The sequence below is a fragment of the Delphinapterus leucas genome, chromosome 16 (genome assembly GCF_059928025.1).
Source record: "Delphinapterus leucas isolate spDelLeu-1000000601 "Yukka" chromosome 16, BTC_Dleu_Yukka2, whole genome shotgun sequence".
NCBI lineage: Eukaryota > Metazoa > Chordata > Mammalia > Artiodactyla > Monodontidae > Delphinapterus > Delphinapterus leucas.
This window is the reverse complement of record NC_143144.1, coordinates 59,152,540-59,167,200: the sequence shown is the minus strand read 5'-3', so window position 1 is coordinate 59,167,200 and position 14,661 is coordinate 59,152,540. Positions and strand designations below refer to the sequence as shown.

At 39.7% G+C, this 14,661-nt stretch overlaps 1 protein-coding gene across 9 annotated transcripts in view; it reads left to right on the top strand.

The window, feature by feature from the left end:
- ERLIN1 (ER lipid raft associated 1) overlaps positions 1 to 14,661 on the top strand; it is a 43,120-nt gene that overhangs the window by 27,572 nt on the left and 887 nt on the right. For 4 of the 9 annotated variants that reach the window (XM_089898046.1, XM_089898047.1, XM_089898044.1 and 1 more), the window contains 3 exons: positions 5,474 to 5,563; positions 6,460 to 6,539; positions 7,950 to 7,984. In XM_089898046.1, coding sequence (XP_089754172.1) covers positions 5,474 to 5,563; positions 6,460 to 6,539; positions 7,950 to 7,984 — 205 coding nt within the window. Of the gene's footprint in view, positions 1 to 5,473; positions 5,564 to 6,459; positions 6,540 to 7,949; positions 10,435 to 11,293; positions 11,362 to 11,700; positions 14,660 to 14,661 lie in introns of those variants that run through there. The other 5 variants (XM_089898045.1, XM_022569064.3, XM_089898050.1 and 2 more) reach the window with 4 other exon arrangements.

Below are 14,661 nucleotides of genomic sequence, written 5' to 3'. Positions count from 1 at the left end.
TTTCCCAGTTACTAGCAAAGTTGAGTATTGTTTATGGGTCATTCGGGTTTCCCTTTTTTTAGTATGTGAATTGCCTGTTAATATCTTTAGCCCATTATTTGATTACTTTTTTAAACTGATTTGTAGAAGTTCTTTGTATCTTCTGGATATTAATCCCTTCCCAGGTTTATGCATTGCAAATATCATCTCTCAATTTGTGGCTTGTCTTTGAACTTTATGATGTCTTTGACATACATATATATTTCATTTTCATGTAATCAAATTTATCAGTCTTTTCCTTTCCAGTTTGTGCTTTTCCTATCTTGTTTTAAGAATTCTTCCCCAACCCCAAAGTAATAATTTTATTCTGAAAGTTTTAAAGTTTTTCTTCTCATATGTAGGTCTTGAGTCCATCTGGAATTTATTTTAATGTTTAGTGTGACATAGAAACTCGGTTTAATTTTTTCCAAATGGCAAGCCAGTTGTCTTAGACTATTTATTGAGTAGTTTCTTATTTCCTATACTTATTTCTAATGCCACATCTGTCATATAATAAGATCCTGTATATAATTTGTTCTGTTGTTAGGGTTTCCATTTTCTTTCAATTTCTTTGTCTATCCTTTTATAGTAATACCTTGCTTTAATTACTGTAGCTTTCATATTAAGTCTTGCTATCTGGGAGAGCAAGTTCCTTCTTAACTATTCCTCGAAACTGTTCCTATTTCTAAAATTGTATTGGACTATTCCAGGCCCTTTATTCCTCCAAATAAATTTTAGAACCAGCTCCTCAAGTTCTATAAAATACTGTTAGGGTTTTGATTGTAATCACATTACTTGTATATAGTACATCAGTTTGGAGAGAATTACAATATTTATGATATTGAGTTTTATAAATCTGTTATATTTCTCCATTTATAAGAATGAAAAATGAAAGAATGGTCTTTCAAAAAAGTATCATAATTTTCTTCTCAAAGTTCTTACACACTCTTTGTTAGAGATTTATTCCTATATATTCCTCAAATGTTTTGCTATTATAAATAGGCTCTTTTTTCAAGGCACATTTTCAAACTGGTTTTTACTTTTGTATAGGTATGCTGTTAATTTTTTCATTTAGCAATCTTGCCGAAAATGCTGTTGTTTCTAATAGTCTCTTGGATTTCCCAAGTAATCATATTGTCTTCAGATCAGGACAGTTCTGGTTTTTTCTTTGTACTCCCACACCTTTTAGTTCTCACCTTACTGCTTTAGGCTATGACTTCCAGTGAAATGTTGAAAAGAAAGATGGTGACAGGCATTCTTGTCTTGTTCCTAACTTTAAATACACAGTCCCAGTGATGTTTGCTATACTTAACTTTTATCGGGTTAATGACATTTCCTTCTGTTTCTTGCTTGCCAAGGGTTTTTATCATGAATGACTGCTAAAACTTTTAGAGTTTTTTTCTAAATCTGTCGAGATGACCATATAATTTTTCTTTTTAAAGCAATTAATATGGTGAATTATATTAATAGATTTTCTCTTACTGAATTATTTTGTCTTGCTGGGATAAATTCACTTGACCATGAAGTAGGAGTTTTACCCTAATAATTTCTTTTAATTTTTCACTTTTATTTTCATAAATGGTCAGCTTTTTTTTTTTTCTTACATTCTTACTCTCAAGTTTTTGAGGGTTTTTTTGTTTGTTTTTTGTATCATGGTTATACTAGCCTCAAAATGAGTTGGAGGGCATTTCTTCTTTTTCTGTGTTCTGGAGCATTTTGTATAAAATATGTTTTACTTCCTCTTTGTAGGTATGGTGGAACTCAATTATAAAAACCATCTTGGTCTAGTGGGGTTTGTGCTTTTTTGTATGCTCGTTTGATTTTTATGGCAACACTTAACCTACTGATTTAATTTCTGTAGTGTGTAAGGTATTTGTTTCTTTTTTAAGTCGGTTTTGGTAGTTATACTTTCTAGAAAATTCTCCATTTTATCTGTTACTTCAAATTTGGGGGCATAAATTTGTAAAGTTCTCTTATGATTTTTAAACCCTCTACCAAATCTGTATGCCCCTTTTCATTCCTGATATTGTTTATTTGTGCCTTCTGTTTTGCTGGATCAGAGGTCTGTTTTATGCATCTTTTCAGAGAACTAAATTTTGATTTGGTTGATTCTTTAGTCACTTTCTTTTCAATTATTATTTACAGTTATTTTTTATTATTTATTTATTTCACTCACTGGTTCTTTTCTAACTTTTTGAGTTACTAAATTCTTTAGTAAAAACTAAAAGACTAAAAAAGTCTTTTCTAATGGAAACATGTAAGATTATACATTTTCTTCTAAGTTCTGCTTTTAGGTATATCCACAAGTTTTGAATGTAGTTTATTTATTGGTGTTTGGTTTTCATTAAAAAAAAATGTCCATTATTTCTTCTTTGACTCATGAATTATTAAAAGTATATTTTTCAGTTTCTAATTGGTTCTCAGGGGGCTACCTTTTTATTGTTGATTTCCAATGTTATTGCATTGTAGTCAGAAAATATGATCTGTTATATGGATTCTTAAGTATTTGTTGAAGTTTGTTTTGTGGATTATCAGTACGTGGTCCTTTTTTGGTAAATGTTCTATGTGTGCTTGAAAAGATTGAATGTATATTCTCTATTTGTTGGATGCAGGTTTCTCTGCATATTCGTTATGTCAGGATTATGAATTGTATTGTTCACATCTTCTGTATTCTTCTAATCTTTGCCTTCTTGAGCTATCAATTACTGAGAGAGGTGTGTTAAAATCTTGCACTATGACCATGAATTTTTTGACTTAAAACTTTTTTTCTTTATGTATTCTGGGGCTATATCATTAAGAATGTTTAGTTTCAGAACTGGATTGTTACATCTCTGTGGAGAATTGGTCCAGTTATGTAATAACCCTCTCTTGTAGCCAGACATGCTTGTTGGCTTAAGGTCTATTTTGTCTGATGATAATATAGCTATGACAGATTTCTCTTGGTTAGTTATTTTCTTGATGTGTCTTTTCACATCCTTTTACTTTCAACTTTTCTATGTCATTATGTTTTAGGTGTGTCTCTTGTAAACAGCATATAGCTGGATTTTGTTATCTTATCCAATGTGAGAATCTGTCTTTTAACTGGTGAGTTTAGTCTTTTTATATTTATTGTGGTTACTGCTATATTTGGACTTGTTTGTATCATTTAATTTTGTGCCATTTACCATGCTTCTTTTTCCCTTCTTTTCTGATTGGTATTGAATTGATTGTATTTTCTTTATTATTTTCTTCCTTTTACTTGATTGGAAGTTTTACATTCTATTTCTAGAATTTGTAACTAGTTGTTGCCTGTAAAATGTTAACAAGCATACCTGACTTGACAGAGTCTAATCATTCTTTCCATCCTCTTCTTGAACAGTATCTTAGGATGCTTCAACTCTTATCACTGTCCTCCAGTTTTACATATTATTGTTGCCTAGTATTTTAGTTTCATGTTGTTTTTATTCCCCCATTGATTATTATCATCATTGATTCCTACAGTAAATATTTTACTTTGATTTAAATATGTTGTGCAATTTTTTCCTCTCCATTGCTTCTGACAATTCATTCTTTTTTTCTGCTAGCTTTTTTCCAGTAAAGGCTAAGGACTGGAAAATTTATTCAGTCTTCCTTAGTCTGAGATACTTTTATTTCATTCTTGAATGGTAATTTAGCCTACAGTTCTAAGCCCAACTAAAGTTACTTTTCTTTGTCACTTTGGCAGTAGTATTTTGTTTTTGTTTGGCTTCTCCTCCTCTTTTTACTTTTAAGAATTTTCTCTGTTAAAAAAAAAAAAAAAGAATTTTCTCTATCTTTGCGTATTCTCTAGTTTCACTATGATATGCCACTGGGCTGGTGGGTAGAGTTGCAGCCCTTTAGCAGGTCCTCGGGTTTTATAGGGGAGTTTCAGTTTTAACATCTCAAGGCTTCATCTCCTGGCCCTGCTGGGCAATAGCCCAAGGACCTTTCTTTTACTAGTCTAATAACTACTCCCAGGGCTGCCACCATACAAGCTCTCAGCTCTCTCTTCACTTGTCTCTCTTGAGGATCTCTCATTCTTTCTTATGATCTCAATTATACATTAGAAAACAATTTTGTTATATTTTATCTAGCATTTTAAGGTGTTGGAAGGGTTTCTCATTAGCCTACTCCACCATTTTTCTAGAACTAGAGGTTTGGTCATGCTCTTTATTGGTTTATGCCCACGCAACAGAGAACATTGTGAAATGGGATTACTGCATCAGTTCCCCATGTTGATACACCATTCTCTGGGTTCTAGCTGCAGGCTCCAGATTCCTGACTTTCTATTCAAATTTTATCTTGAGTTTCTGCTTATAGCTAAATTTTTAGCCCAGCTGAACACCGCCTATTTTTAGGACGGTATGGTGATAGATTGATTTTATGCTGATGGGGAGATAGGGAAGTATGCCCTGGAGTAGCTGGTAAAGGATCCTGCTTTATGGAAAGAAGAAACCACCTGGAAATGTTCTTTCCATTATACATTTCCTCCAGAGGCCAAGGAGAAGATATGTTAAAATTCAACTTCTTTGGCTGAAAAGGAGAATTGAGAATGTTCTTCAAGAATTGCAGTGATTGTATTGAAAATATAATTAGAGTCTTTCTTCCCTGGTCCTGAATCCTTTGGTTAAGCCAGAGATTTCCTAAGGATGTTTTGTTTTCCCTGCCTGTAATTGCCTGCTGCAGCTACCTTGTTCACTCCCAACACTTGTTTTCACATTCTCAGGTGAATTACCCTGCTTTCTCTTTTATCTTCTACAGTAGTCAGAATACTCCTCCTCTGGTAACCCTTCATCACATCATTTCCCTGATGGTTACATAACAGTTGATCCTGAGTATATATTAAAGTTAAATTCCTTAGCCTGTCACTCAAAACAGGGGCCTTCCAGCCCTCTCTCTAATTTTTTTGTTGTCTTCTTTTATCAGCTGGCTCTTTATCACCTCTTCAACTGCGACTTGCTATGCTAATTCGTATATCTTGTTTTTGTTTACACTTTCTGCCAGGTCCTTATAGGTCATGTCTATTATTTTCTTTAAGATTTCTTCCAGAAGGTCTTCCTTGTTTTATCTTCCATATTCTTTCTTTCTCCTGCCACATTATATAATTGTCCTATGTTGCCATACATTTGTGTTGCTCTGTTTTTGTTCTGAGAACGTTCATGAAGTATCTTTTTTTCCCCATTAGCTTGTGGACCATTGCCATTTAATCCCATGAAGGACTGGAACTGTCACCTTTTGTACTCTTCCTTCCTACAAAACAAGCACTGTCAAAATAGAACAGTGAAGTAGGAAATAAATTCCCTTTTTTCTGTTGAGTTGTTTATAGTCTGAATAGATAAAACAATGAAACAATGAGCCCATAAAACCTTATATAATTGTTGGACTATGTGCTCATGTTTCTAAGTACCTCTGGAACTAGAGAAGTGTTTTGAAGACCTTGTTTTGTGTATAATTATAGAAGCAGAGAAGATTGCACAAGTGGCAAAAATTCGGTTTCAGCAGAAGGTGATGGAGAAAGAAACTGAAAAGCGCATTTCTGAAATTGAAGGTACCTCAGGGAGAAAAGAGGCTCTGACCATCCTGAACTGCTTCTCTGTCTCAGGGACTGGGTCTGGGTTATGGTGGGTGGTCTGGAGGAAGTAGCTGGCCTGATATTCTAGACAAATTTTTTTTTTAAATTGCCATTGTGTATCTAGCTCTTTTGTTTGGTTTGTGACTATGGGAAACCCAGCCTTTCATTTTCCATCCTTAAGTTGGGGCTTATTTGTTCTCAGGCAAAGTAATCAGTTTTAAAGAATATACAAGATAAGAAACCCCACCACCACCAGTTTCTTTTCTACCTGTCAACCAAAAAAATAACCAAACAATTAGCTGGGGAAAAAAGAAGCCCTGATTGTCGTAGAGGCTCCCAAACTCTTGATTACACATAGCGGGATGTCGATGTTCTTAGCTCACTGTCTTGAAGACCAAATATTCAACCTCTTTTGCTTATATGATGATGCTACCTATCATTCTACATTAACTGATTCTGAATCAGATTTGAAGGGGATGGAGACAGTGCAAACAAATAGAGCAGAGCTCTCATGTCTGGACTTAATTATTAATACTGAAAGCCTAGAGCCTGGGTGGGGTGTGAGGCTTTAGGTGATGAGGGGTGGAGGAAAGAAGGAGCAACTTAAGGTGGAAAATGAAGTGGGTTCAGACGGGCTGAGAGTTAAACTTGATATTGACAAGAGTACTCCCCTTTGAGAAGGAGTTGTCTGGGGACTGGGATTTGAAAACTGCACATGTTGTTTTATGCCTTTAAAGTAAAGTGAATGATTGGAATATCAAGCAGTGGATAAAGGGGCTTCTACTTAAGGTAGAGTCTGAGCTCTTACCCAGCTGAGGACATGGATTGCAACTGTGCTCCGTTTTAAACACCCTGCCTGCTCTGCTCACTAGATGCTGCGTTCCTGGCCCGAGAGAAGGCGAAAGCGGATGCTGAGCATTACGCCGCACACAAATACGCCGCTTCAAACAAGGTGGCTGGCTCTCTGTGTCACTCTCCTAGTAATATAGTTCAGTTTTTGCTTTCGCCTGTGGGGGTTCTAACACGATGGAGGCGATTTTATCCAGTATCAAGGAAGGGTAGTTACCATCACACCCTCTAGAATTGGCCAGTCACTTGGAAAGACATATGTTGCACATTCTATGGGTAGAGAACTTTGTATAGTTCTTTATAAAAGTGGGGAGCTAGGACAAAGGCAAGCAGATATATAAACCCAGGTCAAATGCCATAAATTCATCCATTTGTCCTGCTGTATAAGGGCTCAATAATCAGGAAAGTTAAAGGTCTTCTCCTGAAATGACAGGAGTGACAGGAGAGGAGTAAAGTTCATTTCAAATTGCTTCCCAGATCAGGTAGACCTTTGGGGTAGATGCCAAGCTTGTTTAGAGCAGAGTTTCTCATCAGACATTCTTAGCATCTTGGGGTGAGATACTTTTTCATTATTGAAGCCTATCTCATGCATTCTGGCCCTTGGCTGCTAAACTGTCAGTAGTGCTCACCAATTATTTTAACAATCCACACCCCCCACCACACACACACGTTTCCGAATGCCCCCAGTTGAGTACTCCTTGTTCGTTGGATTTAAAAAATACTCTAGTCATGAGGAATTTCATATGTGGTAATTTGAGAAAGGAAGTTGGGTGTGGGTGAACAATTTTTGTATAGGGACTGGGGTAAGTTTAGGTCTAGAGAGTACAGACCTAGTTAGTAGGAATTATTTAATTAAAAGTCAGCTAGAACCCCTTGTAGTCTGAGAAGGGAAGGATATGGCCAAGGTTTATAAGGTTATTAATTGTACAGTAGAGTGGAACAGAGGAAAAGTTGAGAAGGAGGTTGCTAAGGTATATGATGCAGTCTGAAAGGTTAGAGTCAAGACTTAAGGTATAGACAGGGCTTAAACTTTTTCCATTTAGGAAGGAACAACATAATCTATATTCAGAAGGCTGAAGATACGGTAGCTTGTCAGAACAAGAGTTGTCAGTACTTTGAAATCCAGTGTAAATTTAGAAATAAACTTAACATATTGGAGGACACAACTCTATAGAAACAGAACGGAATTTGGTCAAGATGAAGGCAAGATGAGAAATTTCAGTTTCCAAACCAGTGATCCAAATCTGTCATGGGAAAAGCTGGCCAGGCACAAGTGTCAAGACTTTGTCATTGATGTGAGCCTTATGCTGAAAGGGGCAGTAGTTTTATGCCATTCTGAAAAATGCTGTCAATGTGATAGCCACACTTCAAAGTGAGAGAGGGTCATTGGTAGCAATTCACAGTTGAGGAATGATATTCAGGAGAACAATAGGGAAAATCTGTGTAAGGAAAGAGAGCAGTGACTATTGCACCAAAGTGTTCTGATGCCTTTGCTCTTGTTTGCCTCTCACAGCACAAATTGACCCCGGAATATCTGGAGCTCAAAAGGTACCAGGCCATTGCTTCTAACAGTAAGATCTACTTTGGCAGCAACATCCCTAGCATGTTCGTGGACTCCTCTTGTGCTTTGAAATATTCAGAGGTTAGGACTGGAAGAAAAAGCTCTCTCCCCTCTAAGGAGGCTCTTGAGCCCTCCGGAGAGAGCCCCATCCAAAACAAGGAGAGCACAGGTTGATGCAACAGGTGGAAATGTTCTCCCATATCAAGATATGGCCCAAGGGGTTAAGTGGGAACGATGGTTATACGACTTCAGATTTACAGAGAACTCATGCTCCGTCTGTTCTGCCTTTCCTGTGGTGGTCCTGGTTTATCAGCTGATTGCAGGATAGAGCCAGCTGTCTGGCACCCAGATGGTCTTTTCAGGTGCAGTTTTATCAAATATCCTGTGTATGTTCCTTTCTAAACTGGTACTCATGAATGAGGGAAAGTCTGATGCTAACATACTGCCTGCACTGGAATGTTAAACACTAAATATTTAACAAGCTGTGTTTTTCTAAGCTGAGATCTATTGGATAATGTTTACATTGGTCCCCGGGGAAATGTGTGCTCAGTCATTCAAGAGATAGGAGGTCAGAGAAAAGGCGGCCAGGATGTGGTAAGTGTAAAGAAGACTGATTATGCCAGGACCCAGGCTTTCTCTTTTGGGTCTAGTCCCAGCATTCATCCATGTGAGTAGCATCTAGTCCGCTGAAGTTCCCCAGGAAATGATCTTCCACTTGAGCAACTATTTACTTGATACGATTTGCACCTTTTTGTTTTCCTAGAGTCAAGATGGTGGCCTGCTGGGACATGCACCTTGCCACCCAATCAGAGATTCTTCATAGAGATTCCTAATCATTAGTAGGCTCAGAGATAGAGCTTAGTTTGAAGTTTTGGGTGAGATGAAACCTTTGCTTTGAACCAAAGCTCTGAGGGCCATACATACCCCTCCATGGGGTGATGACTGTCTCTGTCACTGCCCAGGCCATGTGTGACTAAGGTGCCTGGTTTTTAGGCTCAGACAACTCCTTCTATTTCACCTCTCAGCTCTGGCCAAGAGTGGAACAGGACTTTAACCAGAAATAGAAGCAGCATCCAGTTCCTAGCTGTTCACTGCACAGTGTTGTATCATAACTGCAGGAAGTTTTTATTTTTAAAACTGGATTTGGGGTACATTCATTTGCCCCGGTACCTCTGCCTGAAGGTCAGATCCTGGGGCTGCCATGGTTACTGGCCCACGGGTTCTCCTTCTCAACACTCATCAGGAGCCCACCGGGTGGATCAAGGAGTAACCTAGAAAGCACCCTTGGTCATCTTTGCCTCCTTCCCTCCTGGCCCTGAGATGCTGAAATCTAAGTTGTTCTGCAGCTTTCACCTCAACTAGGAGATCAGGATTATTCCACTGACTTCCTAGGCAGCCAGTGGATTTAAACTTACATGAGAGGATGACAGAGTTAGCCTGTGGCTATGGGAGATCTGTTTCATCTGGACGTTTTTTTAATCTTAAGATTAACTTTCTTGAATCTGTGTGCCCTGTAGTTAGGCCTGAGTTTACGCAGTTTAAGACACCATTTGTGTACACTGTGTTCAAGCCAGACAGAAAAGTCATGGGACCACTTCCAGAAACCTTTAAGCTAACTGTCAGTCTCATGACAGCTTCTGGGTTGTGCCAGACACTTAATACGGGAAAGGAGTCCCAGATTTGAGGTCTTTTCCCAGGGCCTTATCCTATAAAGGCATTTGTAATATGGAAAGAATAATTTTTTTGTTTTTGCTCATTTAATTATATACATTCTCTTTATGAATGAATTTTGTGTTCTCTAGCCCTTTTTAAAAGATTTTTGGAACTATATAATAAACTCTTTACCTGTCATATATTGTTGCTGCATATAAATAATGATTGTTGTGGGAAATCTGGATCACTGACCTTTTTTTTTTTTTTTTTGGTGGTACGCGGGCCTCTCACTGCTGTGGCCTCTCCCGTTGCGGAGCGCAGGCTCAGCGGCCATGGCCCACGGGCCCAGCCGCTCCGCGGCATGTGGGATCTTCCCAGACCGGGGCATGAACCCGTGTCGCCTGCATTGGCAGGCGGACTCTCAGCCACTGCGCCACCAGGGAAGCCCTGGATCATTGACCCTTGTGCTTTCATTCCTAGAGATGTTTCCTATTCCCATGAGCTAAAAACTGTTGCCCCAAAGTGATGAATATGGGTTTTCTTACAAACCACAGTCTCTGGTGGCAGAGTTGAGGAACAGGGAAGTAGCACTGTGAAGTTCTCAAGAAAGGACTTCTGCTTAAACTCTCCGTGGAATGTGCTTCCCTGTGCTCACTGGGGCTCAAAGTCTGCCCCCCCCGCCCCACCTTCAGGGATGTTCCTTTTGGTAATCTTGAAGTCTAAATTTATATGTGAAATGCTACCTTTTTTAAAAAAGAAACTAAATAAAATTATTTTACTATCAGTGGTTTGTGTTTTTCCCATATGTCTCCTTTCTCTGTTGCTTAACCTGCTCCTCAGGCTGTCCTGCCCATTTCAGCTCGGAGCCAGTTTATTTACTAGTTTAACTTAACTATAGACGCTCTCCTTACACTTTTCCCAGAAGCCTCGTGTAAGAATTTTGAAAGCAGGATTTCCATTCTTTCCTGACTCACGGAATTTAACAAGGGGTGTTTTGATTCCTTGTGGGATGCAGCCAGCAGCAGAGGAGGGAAGAGGGAGGATGGAGCATCGTGCCCCTCGGAGACTGCCTGAGAGCTGAAATACTTACACTGAGGAGGGGAGGGGACATTATCCTGAGGTGGAGAAAAGACAAACTGTATAAATTATAACTGGCAATGGTATGATATCATTAACCTCACTAATTCAGATGTTAACCCAGGAGCCAAGGTTGGACCTGCTCTGCTCAAGCTCTCAACATTCCCTCCTGGGGACAATTTCACAGTGCTGTTGGGGCATCAGGGCTTGATAATTGGGAGTTTTGGGGAAAGCAGCCCTTTTACTCGGGTTCCAGTGGGATCCAGCCCCGTAGTATCCTACATCTGTGGCTACAAACCAAGGAAATTTCATTCAAACTAATTATCCTGTAGGCTTTTGGTACATCTTAAAATGAAGTGATTTAGAATTAAGTGATTTCTGCCTCTTGCTGTGGGGAAGGAATTCTGTGAATTAGACGTTGTGGCTTCTGATTGCTTTAGGATTAAGTCCCAAGTGTATACACACTGACCTCTCCAGCCCAAGTCCTTGAATGCACCTTCTCTCTTTCTCTCTGTCCCTTTGCATGTATTATTCCATCCACCTGGCCTACTTTTTCTCCCTTATAGCTCCAACTTTGCTAACTCCTAAAGAGTCTTCACTTCTTCAGAGAGGTCTTCCGGAACTGCTTGCTCAGGTCAGCACCCCACGTTTCCCTGTTTGTAACACTCCACACGCCTCACATTACCTGCTTAATGTCTGTTCTCACAAATGTTTAGCTCCCTGGGGGGCAGGGACTGTGACCATGCTCTTCCCTGGGATGGTATCTGTTGCTCATGCCTTGCACAGTGCCTGGCCCATATGAGTTGGTCAGTTACGTTGTGTGAAAGAACAAAAGGATGAATGTGAAAGGCAGGTAAGTGAGTAGTGGGGAAAAAAGGACATAGAAGTTAGGCTAGAGTGTCCACGTCAGGGCTTAGTGTGTAACCATGGGAAATTACCTAATATCTCTGAACTTGTTTACATATTCTTACAGAGCTCTTCAGTGGGTTCAGCAAGATCTGTTTATGCACCTGGAATAGTGATTTGCACGTGGTGTTTGTTGGGGTGCATTAGTTCACCCAGCCTATTGGAGTCGATATATGTTTGTCTCTGAGTAGCCTGTAAGTTCCTGTGATGGACAGAGAGCACAGTGCCTGATACATACAAGTGCATCAGAAAACACACATTGAATTATGTCTTCAGCAGCAGTGACCTAAGCTAGCTGGATGTTAAATCTCAACCGCAGCCCTCCAGGAACATCTCAACAAGCTGGGCCAGCTTCTCGGCTATCCTCTGGTCTCTTGTCTTTGTGTAAGCATTTTAAACTAATTTACTCATTGCTCACTCCCCCAAGTGTCCATTATTATATAACTCGGAATGACATTTTACTTGTTTTCCTTACCACGTTTCTTTGGAATTAGTGCCTTTCATGTTTTTCTCCTATTACCTCTTTCTATCCATTTTTCTACCTTCCATCTGCTACAGGCTGAATGTGTTCCCCTAAAAGTCATGCTGAAGCCCTAATGCTCCAGGTGATGGTATTTGGAGGTGGGGCCTTTGACAGATATTGGGTTAGCCAAAAGGTTCGTTTGCTTTTTTCCATAAGATGGCTCTAGTAGCACTCAGTTGTCTTTTTTTTTTTTTTTTTTGTAACACGCGGGCCTCTCACTGTTGTGGCCTCTCCCGCTGCGGAGCACAGGCTCCGGACGCACAGGTTCAGCGGCCATGGCTCACGGGCCCAGCTGCTTCGCGGCATGTGGGATCCTCCTGGACCGGGGTACGAACCCATGTCCCCTGCGTCGTCGGCAGGCGGACTCTCAACCACTGCGCCACCAGGGAAACCCCCGCTTAGTTGTCTTTAAATTCATTCGAAACAATTTTGTTAGATTGTATTGTGACAGCTGTCATATCAGCGTGCGTTGAAGAAAAGCTTATGAAAATTGGTGAATTTTTGTGTAGCCATTTTAATATTGAAGATGGAAGAAAAACAACATTTTCGGAATATTATGCTTTATTATTTCAAGAAAGGTAAAAACGCAACTGAAACTCAAAAGAAGATTTGTGCAGTGTATGGAGAAGGTGCTGTGACTGATTGAACGTGTCAAAAGTGGTTTGCAAAGTTTTGTGTTGGAGATATCTTGCTGGACGATGCTCCACGGTCAGGCAGACCAGTTGAAGTTGATAGCGATCAAATCCAGACACTAATTGAGAACAAACAACATTATACCACGTGTTGAAAATCATTTGCACCAGCTTGGTTATGTTAATCGCTTTGATGTTTGGGTTCCACATAGGTTAGGCGAAAAAAGCCTTCTTGACCCTATTTCCGCATGCCATGCTCTACTGAAACATAATGAAAATGCTCTGTTTTTTTTTTTTTTTTTTGGCTGCATTGGGTCTTCGTTGCTGTGTGCGGGCTTTTTCTCTAGTTGTGGTGAGCGGGGGCTACTCTTCATTGCAGTGGCTTCTCTTGTGGAGCATGGGCTCTAGGTTCAGGGCTTCAGTAGTTGTGGCTCGCGGGCTCTAGAGCACAGGCTCAGTAGTTGTGGCGCACCGAAAACGTTCCATTTTTAAAATAAATTGTGATGGGTGATGAAAAGTGGATACTGTACAATAATGTGGAAAGGAAGAGATCGTGGGGCAAACGAAATGAACCACCACCAAGCACCCCAAAGGCTGGTCTTCATCCAAAGAAGGTGATGTTGTGTATATGGTGGGGTTGGAAGGGAGCCCTCTACTATGAGCTCCTTCTGGAAAATCAAACAATTCCAACAAGTACTGCTCCCAATTAGACCAACTGAAAGCAGCACTCCACGAAAAGCGTCTGGAGTTAGTCAACAGAAAACACATAATCTTCCATAAGGATAACACAAAACCGCATGTTTCTTTGATGACCAGGCAAAAACTGTTTCAGCTTGGCTGGGAAGTTCTGATTCATCCGCTGTATTCACCAGACATTGCACCTTCAGATTGCCATTTATTTCGGTCTTTACAAAATTCTCTTAATGGAAAAAATTTCAATTCCCTGGAAGAATGTAAAAGGCATCTGGAATAGTTCTTTGCTCAAAAAGATAAAAAATTTTGGGAAGATGGAATTATGAAGTTGCCTGAAAAATGGCAGAAGGTAGTGGAACAAAATGGTGAATACGTTGTTCAATAAAGTTCTTGGTGAAAATGAAAAATGTGTCTTTTATTTTTACTTTAAAACAGAAGGAACTTTTTGGCCAACCCAATAATTAGGTTGTTAAGGCGGAGCCTTCATAAATAGAAGTAGATGAGATGTCTACTTATAAGAAGAGATGTCTTATAAGAAGAGATGTCTCGCTGGGCCACATGAGGACACAACAAGAAGAAGGCCATCCGCAAACCAGGAGGAGAGCTCTCACCAGACACCAAATCTGCTACCACTTTGGTCTTGGACTTCCCAGTATCCAAAACTGAGAAATGAATGTTTAAGCCACCCAGTTTATGGTATTTTGTTATAGCGGCCTGAGCAGATTAAGACGCCAGCTATTTCAATTTTTTATCTTGAAGTATTTTTAAATCTTTCCTTTTCTTTCTATAAATATTTACTGGGTATCTAGTATGTGCTAGTTGCTGAGGCAAGAAAAAAGACTTTTAGCCTTGTGGTGGAGGGGGGTGCGGTTTGGATGGTACAGCAAATAAATAGGCAAGTATGATAGTGTGGTAAGTACCACAGCAGGCAGAACACTGGATGCAAGGAGTACTGGTGGGGGTCAACACAGCCTGGTGGTTTCTAGGAGGCAGTGTCAGATCTGAGCTACGTTTTTAAGGATATACAGGAGGCAGCCAGGCAACTGAAGAGAATGATGGTAATGGTGGAATGTGTTCCAGGCAATGGGAGCACCAGATGCTATTGTATTTTAAAATGCAATTCACTGGGTCCCCATGCCTCAACAGTGTCATGCAGGCAATTAACATGTTGTTTTTCACT